General features: G+C 46.3%; 1 protein-coding gene across 1 annotated transcript in view; it reads left to right on the top strand.

The window, feature by feature from the left end:
• Positions 1 to 12,977, top strand: part of COL4A6 (collagen type IV alpha 6 chain) — a 216,767-nt gene that overhangs the window by 138,651 nt on the left and 65,139 nt on the right. Inside the window, exons 31-34 of the mRNA XM_056809860.1 lie at positions 3,673 to 3,840; positions 4,834 to 4,923; positions 8,863 to 9,012; positions 12,764 to 12,862. Coding sequence (XP_056665838.1) covers positions 3,673 to 3,840; positions 4,834 to 4,923; positions 8,863 to 9,012; positions 12,764 to 12,862 — 507 coding nt within the window. The remainder of the gene's footprint in view (positions 1 to 3,672; positions 3,841 to 4,833; positions 4,924 to 8,862; positions 9,013 to 12,763; positions 12,863 to 12,977) is intronic.

The raw sequence follows: 12,977 nt of genomic DNA on the forward strand, positions 1-12,977 counted from the left end.
CATAAGCATTAAAAGAAGTTTTCAATTTTATTAAATTTTTAGTTTTTGAAAAGAAGTTGTTTTGTTGATGACTTTCATATTTAGATAAAATAGCCCATCCTCTGTAGTACTTCCCCTGGAATGAAGAAAACAGCCAAGCCCGTCAGCCTGGGACTAATGGCGTATGCCACATTCTGTCCCCAAAGCTGCCCCTGCCTCCGTGAGAGGAAGGGCATGTTACTGTTGTTTTCACATCTTTTTTGCAACCTCCCAATTCTCTACTCTGTTTATTCAAGTCTTCTCATACCTCTTTGAATTCCAAACACAGTTGGCTTTTCATACGATCCAATAGTGCTCCTTTAAATAGACCTTTTCATTGAGGTCTTTCCAATTTGAGCCAAGGCAAGATATTTTGGTCTTGTGATTATTTATTAGTGTAGGTATTAACTTGAAGTCCATTTGGGGCCTACCAGAGAAAGCTGGCTGCCGCCATACTGCAGAGACCTGAGCTCAATCAAACTTCAGACATTTATTAGCCGTGTGACCCTGGGCAAGTCCCTTCACTGTTGCCTGCCTCAGTTTCTTTGAATGCAAAACAGGTGTAATAACAGCAACCCCTGTCAGGGTAGTGGTGAGGATCAAATGTGCTCCTATTTTTAAAAGGCATTTAGCACAGTTACTGGCACATGGTGGAGGTGCTCCACAAATGCCTATTCCCTTTTTTCTGCCCCCATTAGGGGAGACAATTTGGCATCATGGCTCCAGAGCTTAAAAAAAGGCCTTAAAGGTCAGCTAGTCTAATGCTCTCATTTTACAGATGAGGAAACTGAGGCCTAGGGAAGAGAAGTGATATCCTTGCCTAGGAAGTATCTGAGACAGGATTTGAACCTGCTTCTTCCTGACTGCAAGTCCAGTAACACATCCTGTGTACCATGTTGTCTTCACGTACAAAACAGAGGACAAGCTAATAGGGAATCCATAGAACTGACTGAACTGAGGACTGATGTGAGTAGGCCTGTGCTTCAGGAGGGAATGCTTTGGCAGCTGGGTGGGTGGAGGATGGGCTGGAGAAGAGAGAGGAGAGCTGAGGCACAGAGACCAATTAGGAGGCTAGTGCAGTCGTCCAGGAGATTTGCATTTATTCATTATTCGAGGTATTGACAGCTCTGACATTGCTAGAAAAAAGTGTTTTTGGATTGTAATTTCGGCAGTCGAAGATAATCTACATAGTGTTTCTGTGGTGTTCATTAGTGCAGAGAGCTCCCATTTCTCTTTCTGCATTTCTGTTCGCCTAGTGCACAAACGTCAAAAACATCCAGCACATTCGGAGGCGTTAAAATGAAACAATAACCTTTGTACCTCCCTATTGCCGATGCGGTGCAAGCCCCCAAACTCAAATTTTGTTAATAACGGTTGGTTTATTTGAATGAAAGGTGAGGATTTCCAATATAAGCTCAAATACAGAGCTCTCACTTATGAATCCTCAATCACAAGACCATAGGCCTTAGAGCCAGGAGGGAGCAGCACTGGGCTGGAGAGAGAGAGGGGGTGGGGGAGAGAGGGGGGAGAAGGGAGGAGGTTAGGGGGAGGAGAGAGAGAGAGAGAGAGAGAGAGAGAGAGAGAGAGAGAGAGAGAGAGAGAGAGAGAGAGAGAGAGAGAGAGAGAGGAGGTGGGTGGTCCAAAGGGAGAGAGGAGGGGAGGGAGAGAGAAGGATGGAGTTGGAGAACTGGAGGGAGGCAGAGGGATGAGAAAGATATGGGAGAGAGATGAGAGGAGGATAGAGATAGAGGGAGAGGCAGATGGGGAAAGGGGTACAAAGAGGAGGGAAGGGAGAAGGGAGAAAGAGAAAGATGGGGAGGGAGGGAGAGAGGGGGAAGGAAAAAGAGAGATGGGAGAGAGGAGGAGGAGAGGAAACAGAGACAGAGAGAGAAGGATGGATATGGAAGGAAAGGGGGAAGAAGAGAGACAGGGAGAGGGAAGGAAAAAGAGAGAAGGATAGAGTTGTAGGGAGACCGGGGAGAAAGGATGAGAGAGAGAAAGATGGGAAGGGAGAGGCAGAAAGAACTAGACAGAGAAAGAGAGCAGTGTCTCTGCTTCGGTGGTTTTTTGTAAACCCTGTTGCCCTGGTGCTTGAATACAGGTTACAGTCTGAATTGCACTAATCATTCCTCTAATCCCTAGTTTTTCTCTTTGCTCTCTCTCAAGTGTTTCAACCCCAGCCCATTTTCAGACACATAAGGGGGCACATCCATTTTCTAGATGAGGGCCTTGTTGTTCAGAGAAGTCCCAATTGGCTCAAGATGCCCCAGCTCATAAATGGTGGTGGGGAGATTAAGATTTCAAGTCACAGATTTAGAGCTGGCAGGGAGGCAGAAACCATTTAATCCAACCTGCTCATTTTATTGTCAAGGAAACTGAGGCCTAAGGAGGTTGGAACTTGCCTAAGAACCCTGTTCTCATCTTACAGGACTGGATTTCCACAGAAATGAGGGCTAGCATCTCTGCTGATTGGGATGGCATTCCCTATCCCCGTTCCACAGTCCCCATTTCTACCCCAAAGGGCTCAGGATTGGAAGTCAGAGGACCTGGGTGGAAATCCCAGTTCTGATCCTCACTGTCAGTGTGCACTGTCTTTGGGCAAATCACTTTCCCTTGCTGGGTCTGTTTTCTCTTCTGTAAAACGAGGAGGTTGGACTCCATGAGCACTCTTTTGGAATCTAATCTGGCTTTAACTTCATAATTTTATGAACTTACCATTTTTCTTTTGGATTGTTATTTTTATCTTTTCGTTTGGAATCACCTTCCTTCCCGAATACGATGACTCTTTCCTGCTCAGAGAACCATCCTTTGTAACCAAGAATAAAAAGTAGAGTGTGGGGGGCAGGGGGAGCAAGGAAAGCAATCCAGAAAAGCCCAGCTTATCAGCCACACCTCAAAATGTATGCTATAATATCCAATGCCCCTAGCCCCCTAGCTCGCCAAAGAAGGGAGGTGCCTTTTTCCCTGCCTCTTCTCTAGGATCAAGCTTGGTCATTAGAACAACATTCAGAAGAAATTTCATTTTTAAAGTGTTTTATTGATGCTTTTTAAAACCTCATTGTTCCTCCCCAGTTAGCTCCCATCCATTAGAACCCTCCCTTGTCACAAAGCATTGCAGTCAAGTCATACTTCCTGCTACCCTGACTGTGCCAGCATACAAATTTGCCACCTTTCTACCCAGAAGAGGGAGGCCTACTTCATCATTAGCCTTCTGGAATCCAGCTTGGTCACCGAACTGATCTAAACTCTGATGTCTTTGAACGTCCTCCTCCCCCCTTCCCACCCGCAGTTGTGGCCGTTATATCAATTGCTCAGCTGGGCCGGCTTGATTCACTCCATAGTTCTGCTCTGAATTCCTCCTATTACGAGAAACTTGCGTGTGTTTCCTGAGCCTTTTTTGCTAACATAACCAGTCGTCAGGGATCCCTGGAGGATTTATAGTTACGTGTCCTAGAAAGAAACCGTAACCTTATACACGGCCTTGAAGATCGAAATATGGGATTATTCTGAGATCATTCTTTTCTCCTGAATCCCCAAATATGGCTACCTTCAGCCTGGGTTTACACTGGGCAGGGTTTGTCAGGGTTTGCTGGGAAATAAGTCTGAATCTTTAATCAAGTCAAAGGTTGATGGCACTTGCATTATATCATCCAGGCTTGCCAGGAGACCCAGGCAGAAAGGGTGACCCAGGACCCCCTGGCTTTGATGTCCCAGGGCCTCCTGGGGAGAGAGGCCATCAAGGCAACCCTGGAACACCTGGTGTCGTGGGGCCTCCGGGTTTCCCAGGGTCCCCAGGACGAGATGGTGCCCCTGGGCTTTCAGGTAATTAAAAATGTTTCTCTCTGATTACTACAAATTATTGCTGATCATAATGATGTGGGTGGGTTGCTTTTATTCTGCCTGTGGTGTTGCTCATTGCTGGCTGTAAGAAAGGATCCTTTAGGGAGCAGAGTGGGAATGCTTTGTAAAATGGGATCTGAGATCGAGAACTGGCAGGACCCTCAGAGGCCAACAAGCCAAAACTCCTCATTTTACAGAGGAAGAAACTGAGGTCCAGAGAAGGGAAGGACCGTTCTCTGGGCCATATATTGGAACCGAATTCTCAATCTGGAAGGGACCTCAGAGGTCATCCAGACCAACCGCTTCATTTTACAGAGGAGGAAACTCAGGCCCAGGGAGGTAAAGTGACTCCTCTAAGATAACACATAAGATTATAGGTTTAGTGCTGGAAGAGACATTAGAAGCCATCTAGTTGAACCTTCTCACTTACATATGAGGAAACTGAAGTCCATGGAGGACAAATGACATGTCCAGGTAGCAAATGGTTGATCTAGGATTCAAAACGGGTTCCCTGATTCCAAGTGGATTTTATAGCAACATTTCCTGTTGCAATTACAAAGGACCCAATGAACTTATCCCCAGTAGAGTGATGGTGGCTTAAACTGTCATATCTGACTTTCAAGGCCACATCTCTCATTTCACAAATGGGAAAACTGAGGCCCAGACATCCTTCTTTTTTGGCTCCATAGCGTGCGGTATAAAATGATCTTCTCATTTGTCTCTATCATTGCCTGCCTCTGTGACTCTGAGCTAGTCAGCTTTGGGCCTGTTTCTTCTTTTGTGAATTGAGGGAATTGGCCTCCAAGGCCTTGAAGGGCCCTTCTAGAACTTGATGTTTCCTCCTCTGCAAAGGAGAGGGAAGGGTTCACCAGATGGTCTCTGCCTCTGAATCTGTGTTCCTACCATGTCCTTCTCAGGTCACAGACATTCTTTGAGGTTTTGTCTAGAATAACTTTGCTCATTCACTGCTTCTAGGAACCAAAGGTGAAATGGGGAAGCTGGGGCCTCCAGGACCACCAGGACCTTTAGGAATTCCCGGCAGGAATGGTGTTCCTGGCTTTAAAGGTAATAGTTGGCTGCACGTTCTGTTCAAGGAGGTATGTGGGAGTAGAAACCCAGAAGAAAAACGATTGGTCACATGGTTTGATGGGGATATGATTGTGGTTTGGGTCTTAAATGATCACTAGTGCAGATATTAATAATGTGGAAGTAGGTTTTGAACAATGATACATGTAGAACCCAGTGGAATTGCTCATTGGCTATGGAGGGAATGGGAGGAGAGGAGGGAAAGAACATGAATCATGGATCCATGGAAAAATAGTCTAAATCAATTAATTAATTTTTTAAAAAAGGAGGTATGTTCTCCCTCCCTTGAGAAGCTGAAACATGAGAGAAATTTTTATTATACTATGTCAAGGCAAGGGGCAATGGTGGAGGCATGGGGAATTTCCTTCACCTGCTTTTCAAAGGGACAGGAACTATTTCTTTCTTTGGATGTGAAAGTTTTGTTGCAAAATTAATGCAGATCCCAAATGTCTTTAAATGTGATTTTTAGGTCAAAGTCAAAGGTGGGACCCAAATGGTAAAGGCCTCCTCATTGATACTCAGCGCTGCATTAAGGCAGGCAGACATTACCAAAAAATGAAGCCATCTTTGGGGAACTTCCTCTTCAGTTTGATTCCTACACTTGACAAGCCCTCAGCAACATCTTCTACTTTTTTCATCTTGTGCTCCAGGCTTGAATGAAGAAGTTGCCCTTCTTCTTGCCATGGCCAACCTCCCGGTTTCTATCCTCCATCCTATCTACTCCCATCTTCTCTAGGAGCTCAACTCTTCTAGGATCTCTTTTCCTGCCTTCGTTTTCTACCTCTAACCACTAACCCTTTTCCTATTGCTTCCCACATTCCCAAGTCCCCTCTCATCCTTGGGAAACCGTCAGCTGATCTTGGCATCCTCTCAATATCATCTTTCATTTTTTCTTTTCTAACCCTAGCCCTTTAATAGCCAGACTCCTAGAAGGAGGAACTGTCCACTTCTTGTCCCCTTACTTTTGCGCTCCTTTCCTATCTGATGCTCATCTCATCACTACCAAAAGCGCTCTCTCCAAGGTCATCACTGACTGCTTGATTAAGTGCTGAATCCAACATCCTTTTCTCAGTTCTCTGGAGTCCTTCTTGACCTCTCTGCAGCATCTGCCACTGTTGACCACCCTCTCCTCTTGCATACTCTGTCCTGCCTGGGTCTTCTTGACAAGACTCTCTCTTGGCTCTTTTCCTATCTCTCTGGTCATTCCTTCTCGTTCCCCTATGCTGGAAAATCCTTCCTGTTCCATTCTCTCAGCATGAGTAAACTACAAGGCTCTGTCCTTGGTCTGACTTGACCTGTGCAGGCATCATCTCCCTCTTGAACTCCAGTCTCACATCACAAACTGCCTTGTAGACATTTGGAAAACCCTCACCTTCCATCTTAGAATCAACACTGTATATTGGTTCCAGGACAGAAAAGCAGCAAACACTAGGCAATGGGAGTGAAGTGACTTGCCCAAGGCCACCTAGTCAGGAAGTATCTGAGGCCAGATTTGAACCCAGGACCTCCCATCTCTGGGCCTGGCTCTCAATCCACTGAGCCACCCAGCTGCCCCATAGACATTTTTAACCAGATGTCCTATAGAAACCTCAAATGATCAAATCACATCCAAACTAGATCTCATTATAACATCCTTCAGGTCACCCGCAATCTTGCCTCTTCTTCCTCCCTCATCCCCTCCCTTCCAATCGGTTGCCAAGTCTCACTTGCCCTCCCCAACATCTCTCAGATTCACTCCCTTTTCTCCATTCATGGAAGAACCACCCTCTCTTATAGACCACACCTCCCAGTTGGTCTCCCAGCCTTCAAACCCCTCCCTCCATTCCCCTGTCCACATAGATACCAAAATACAAAAAACTCTTCAAACCCAGGGCTCGTCCTGATCTTCTGCTCTGGTATCAAATGCAAACTCAGTGCCTCTATTTGGCATTTTAAGCCCTTTGTAATGCTCAAAATAGCCACTCACTTAAGGTGAGTATTCATGTGCCGCTGCTGGTTTCATTTATTTCACAGCCTAATTAGGGCCCAGAGTATGATTTTTTAAATATTTAAAATTTCCTGACACATATTTATCCCCATCTTTGCAAAATGGACTCTTGCAAAGCTGCCATAAAGACGTTTCCTTCATTTGTGTGAATTCCAGTGGCACTTTGGAAAATCTATCCCTCTCAGTTAGGGCCAAATCCCATTAGCTTTAAAGAGTCATTCAAACAGATTTGGATAATTAACCAGTTAGAGGCCCAAGATGAGTAAGCCTGAGCTGCCGGGCACAGCGCTGGGTCCTGGGGAGGGCACTGGAGAGGATGCCCAAAGAGAGCTCCATTGAGTGGGCTGGGCTGACCCAGGGCAGCTTGGAGGAACGTGAAGGCAAGGAGGAGTCTGAGAAATTGATCCGTCAACTATTATTAGGCACCGTGCCAGGTGCTAGAGAGAGAAAGAAGCAGTAAAAAGAACCCCTGCCCTCAGAGAGCTTCCTTTCAAATAGGCAAGACAAGGGGTATGTATCCAGGGTACACACAGAATGGAGGTGACATGATGGTGGTGGTGAAGAATACTAGCAGAGGGAAAGAAGCCCTCCCTCCCACAGAGTGTGGTTGAGTCTTGAAGGAAGCTGAGGATTGATTCTAAGACACAAGTGAGGGGTGAGAACATTCCAGGTATGGAGCATGGGGACAGCCAGTATAGAGAGTCATTTGGGTGAAGACGAGAAGGAGTCTAAAGCTTAGGAGGTAAGAAATCTGTGAAGAACCAGAGGAGTTTGCCTTTGATCCTGCCGGCAATAGGGAGCCCTGGGAAATTCTTGAGCACAGGAATAACATGATCACACCTGTGTGTTAGGAAAATTATTTTGCAGTCTGAGTGGAGGACATGTTGAGAGGGAAGAGACTGGAGGCAAGAAGGCTGGTGAGAACATGATTGTGGTTATCCAGTTGAAAGGTGATGAGGGACTGCACCAGAGTGGAGGATGTGGGGATGGAGAGAAAGGGATGCAGAAGAGAGATGGCATGCATAGAAAGAAAGAATAGATTTGATAGTTAATCAGTTGGATGACTGAGAAAAGCTTGCTGAAGAGTTGGGGATGTGCCAGGCCCTGGGCTAGCTACTGGAACTACAAAGACTGAAATGAAACATCCCCTGCCTTCATTGAGCTTACATTCTACAAGAATGCAAAGAGAATGTTAGGTTAGGAAATGACCTGGAACAAGGAAGAGGAGAACAAAGGAATCGGAGGAGAAGAGAATGCTTTTGGGGTCAGGGGACCTGGATGCAAATCTCGTCTATACTCACACTAACTGCCTGGGCAAACTGGGGCAAGTCACCTTCTCTGGGCCTCTGTAAAATGGAGTTGGAGGAGCTGAGCTCTGCTCTAGATCAAGAGACCTACATGTGACTTTGTATGAGTCTCTTTCCTTCCCTGAGCCTTAGTTTCCCCATCTGTAAAATGAAGGAATTGGACCATCTAACAAGCCCCTTCTTGCTCTAAATTGAGGACCCTGTTTAGCATATCCAGTGCCTGCCACATTCTGAACAATCCATGTATCTGCCAGGTGGGGGCATTCCAGAAAATGAAACAATCTCCTTCCTTCAAGGATCCCATTAGAGGGGAGCCATGATGAGAAAGGGCAGCCGGAGCTCCCTGGGGGTTCTTTACGGGAAGCCTGTGGGATACAAAGGATCTTGGGTGAGATGGGTGAGTCCCAACACTCCAGAACAATGTTTGTGTATACAGCTGTGTGCCTGTGTATTGACATGCATGTGTGTTCATCTATGGGGACCCCAAATGATGTACACGCTTGCCATGAACAATGGGTGTGCATATACTTGAACCGTGAAGAAAATGCATATACATCTTGCAATCCATAGTGTGGAGAGATGCTCAATAACACACCCAAGGGTCTCTCTGTGTGCCTCTTCTAGGTGATGGTGGTCTGCCGGGTCAGGCGGGATTTCCAGGTCCCGTGGGACAAAAAGGTGGAAGGGGCGAGCCTGGGATGCCGGGTCCCCCTGGACAAGTGGATCCAAACTGTCCGACAATAAAGGGGGAGAAAGGAGAACCGGGCTTACCAGGTAAGGGAATGAGAGTCAACTAGACCAGAGAATAGGAGACCTGGCGAGGCTGTCAAGAAGGCCTCAGTTCAAGTTTTGCTTCTGACCTATCCTGGCTATGTGACCCTGGGCCAGTGCCTTACCCCCTCAGTGCTCTACTGGCCACATTCTTAGTTTCTCAAATTGCGGAGCAGGAGCTGACATACATTGGTAGAAGGAATTTCATCACTGGAGTTGCTTATACCCATGCAATTATAGGTCTGATCCAAAAGTACCCTCTCCTCCAAGCAAAAACAAACCATAAAAAATATACATTGAGGGGCAGTTAGGTGTGCAGATAGAGCACTAAGCTTGGAGACGGGAGGTCCTGGGTTCCAATCTGGCCTTGGATACTTCCCAGCTGTGTGACCCTGGTCAAGTCACTTCACCCCCATTGCCCAGCCCTCACCACTCTTCTGCCTTGGAACTGATACAGTATTGATTCTAAAACAGAAGATAAGGATTTAAAAATACATATACATTGAAAACTCTTTACATTTTAAAAAGGAGCTCCATTGCCCAAGTATCAATTCCAATATGCAACTTATCCCCTTTATTACTCTAGGTAATGTTGTTGGGTTATTTCAGTTGTGTCTGACTCTTCGTGACCCCATCTGGGGTTTTCCTGGTGGAAATCCTGGAGCAGTTCACCATTTCCTTCTGCAGCTCATTTTCCAGAGGAGGAAATTGAAGCATATTGGTGAAGTGACTCACTCAGGAAGTATCTGAGGCTAGATTCGAACTCGGGAAGATGAGTCTTCCTGACTCCAGGCTGCCTGGCACTTTACCCACTGCAGCGCCACCTATCTGCCCTCCATTCCATCTTATATATATTTAGAGTTAGGGTTTTTAGGTTGTTTTATATATACATATATATATGTATATATATACATATATATATATATATATATATATATATATATATATATATGTAATATCTGCTTACTCCCTTCCATTTCTATAGTGCTTTAAGGTTTGTAAAGCAGTTTGCATGCAGCGTGTCCCAAAAGTTTTAATGTAGATCTAAACTTGACTAGCTCGTAACTGCATGAGACTTTTGGGGCATCTTTCCTATTCTCTCCTCTGATCTTCCTAACAGCCCTGAGACGTGGCTGCTGTTATTAGCTCAATTTTTTAACAGATAAGGAAACTGAGGCCAATAGCAGTTAAGAGATTTGCTCAGGGTTACATTGTTAGTAAGTGTCTGAGACAGGATTCAAATTCAGGTCTTGTTGACTCCAGGCCCAGCACTCTATCCACTGGGCTACCTAACCTTTATGTTTCTCTATTTATTTTTATATTTGTGCATGCATTATTCCTTTTATAGATTTGCTTCTTTTTTTACCCCCTCACCTTTCGTCTTGGAATCACTACTGTATATTGGTTCCAAGACATAAGAGTGGTAAGGTCTAGGAAATGGAGGTGAAGTGACTTGCCCAGGGTCACACAGCTGGGAAGTGTCTGAGGTCAGATTTGAACCCAGGACCTCCCATCTCCAGGCCTGGCTCTCAATGCACTGAGCCACCCAGCTACCCAGTAGATTTCTCAATTGAAAGGTAAAGAGAATTCTTTTGAAGACCAATAAGGAGTCAATTCACTAATGAATGACTCCAATTTGGGTGGTGGGAAGAGCTCAGGTGGCATTTGAACAAACGAAGGGGCCATCAAAGGCTCATTGTCTAATCCAGTCATTTTACAGAAGAAGATGCTGGGGTCCAAAGAAGGGTCATACATACGGTAATTGCTGGCAGAAGGAAGACTAGAACTCGGGACTTCTACTCTTTCCACTCCCTAATGCTGCCTCCCAAATTTTCTCATGAGAAGCATCTCTCTGTGTTTTGTTCTCCCCCCCATTCCACAAGCAGATCACAAGGTATGATGGGAGAGGTTATGTGACAACCCCTCCAGACTGTGCAAAAACCCACAAGGTACCAGGCTTGTGTGAGACAGATTAGAGTTGTCACAGCAACCAGCATGTGGGAACAGAGAGGGAAATGCGGGAAGGGTACTGGCCCTGCGGTCAGAGGACTTGAATTCTAATCTTCCACCCTTGTGACCACGGGCAAGTCTCTTCCCTGCCCTGGGCCTCAGTTTCCTCCTCTGTCAAATAAAGGGATTGGGTGAGCCAGCCTTTGAGCCCCTGCCAGCTCTCCACATCTGTTCTCAGGCCTTTGCCAGGCTTTAACTTGCAGGGGAGCGGACTGCCAAATGTAAGAGAGAGGCGGCACTAGTACAGCAGCTCTGTGCCATCTGTCTTTCCGGGACATCCCTTCACCAAGGATATGAAGCTAAATGCAATTCTAATTTGGCAGGCTCTCAACAGTCCTTGGTGGAGTCCCCTGAGAATAGGACAAGGGAACAACTGCATCAGTAAAGTCAATTTACTACTCACTGAACACAAGTTACACCCTGTCTTAGTGGAGAGGGAGAGGGAGAGGGGGGGAGAGAGGGGGGGGAGAGAGACAGAGAGAGGGAGAGAGAGAGAACAAGAGATAGACAGAGAGAGGGGGAGAGAGAACAAGAGATAGACAGAGAGAGGGGGAGAGAGAACAAGAGATAGACAGAGAGAACAAGAGATAGACAGAGAGAGGGGGAGAGAGAACAAGAGATAGAGAGAGAGAGAGAACAAGAGATAGACAGAAAGAGGGAGAGAGAGAGAACAAGAGATAGAGAGAGGGAGAGAGAGAACAAGAGATAGACAGAGAGAGGGGGAGAGAGAACAAGAGATAGACAGAGAGAGAGGGAGAGAGAACAAGAGATAGACAGAGAGAGAGAGAGAACAAGAGATAGACAGAGAGAGGGGGAGAGAGAACAAGAGATAGACAGAGAGAGGGGGAGAGAGAACAAGAGATAGACAGAGAGAGGGGGAGAGAGAACAAGAGATAGACAGAGAGAGAGAGAACAAGAGAGACAGAGAGAGGGGGAGAGAACAAGAGATAGACAGAGAGAGAGAGAGAACAAGAGATAGACAGAAAGAGGGAGAGAAAGAGAACAAGAGATAGAGAGAGGGAGAGAGAGAACAAGAGATAGAGAGAGGGAGAGAGAGAGAACAAGAGATAGACAGAGAGAGATGGAGAGAGAGAGGGAGAGAGAGAGAGCAAGAGATAGAGAGAGGGGGAGAGAGAGACAGACAGACAGAGAGAGAGAGAACAAGAGATAGAGAGGGGGAGAGAGAGAACAAGAGATAGAGAGAGGGAGAGAGAGAGAGAGAGAGAGAGAGAGAGAGAGAGAGAGAGAGAGAGAGAGAGAGTGAGAGAGAGCGCCGAGAGTGAGAGAGAGCGCTAGCTTTGGAGTCCAGAAGGTCTGGCTTCAACTCTGGCCTTTGCTGTGTCCTAGCTGTGTTACCTTAGGCAATTCATTTACCCTCATAGTAAGCCAGGCAGCTCTGGAAATCTCTGCAATGGAAGCGAATGTGCTCATGCACCTTGGTAGAAGTTGCCTTGAGGGCAGTTCCTTATTCCAATAAAATGAAAGGTGGCCAGGGCCTGTTCTCAGTCCTTTCCTCCCCCCACCCCAATTTAGTGCTTGTCATTATTGGCTGTTGGATAAAATCAGATGGAGAGATTTGAAGAGGAAAGTCATTTTTCCACTGTTAAGAGTCTGGCTCATGGCAGGGAAGAACCTTCTTTCTGCTTCATCCTGAGCTCTGAAATGAAGTCACTTGCATTGATGATGTCATTTATGGGTCTGTGGCCTTGCCTTCACTTTCTTCTTTTCTCCTCTTCCTTGGAAGGCATTCCTGGTGTGTTGGGTCCAAGAGGTCCCCAAGGTATTCCTGGAGACCCAGGACAACCTGGGCTGACTGGACAGCCAGGTTCCCCTGGACCATTGGGTGAGTACCATGGTGGGGACTTCTCCAAGGATCCAGCTCCTTTTTCCCACCAGAGACAGTTTCCCCAAAGTGTTGGACTTGTGCGATGATGCTAAGCCTTGTATTCTTCTGAAAT

This window comes from Monodelphis domestica, chromosome X (genome assembly GCF_027887165.1).
Source record: "Monodelphis domestica isolate mMonDom1 chromosome X, mMonDom1.pri, whole genome shotgun sequence".
Taxonomy (NCBI): Eukaryota; Metazoa; Chordata; class Mammalia; order Didelphimorphia; family Didelphidae; genus Monodelphis; species Monodelphis domestica.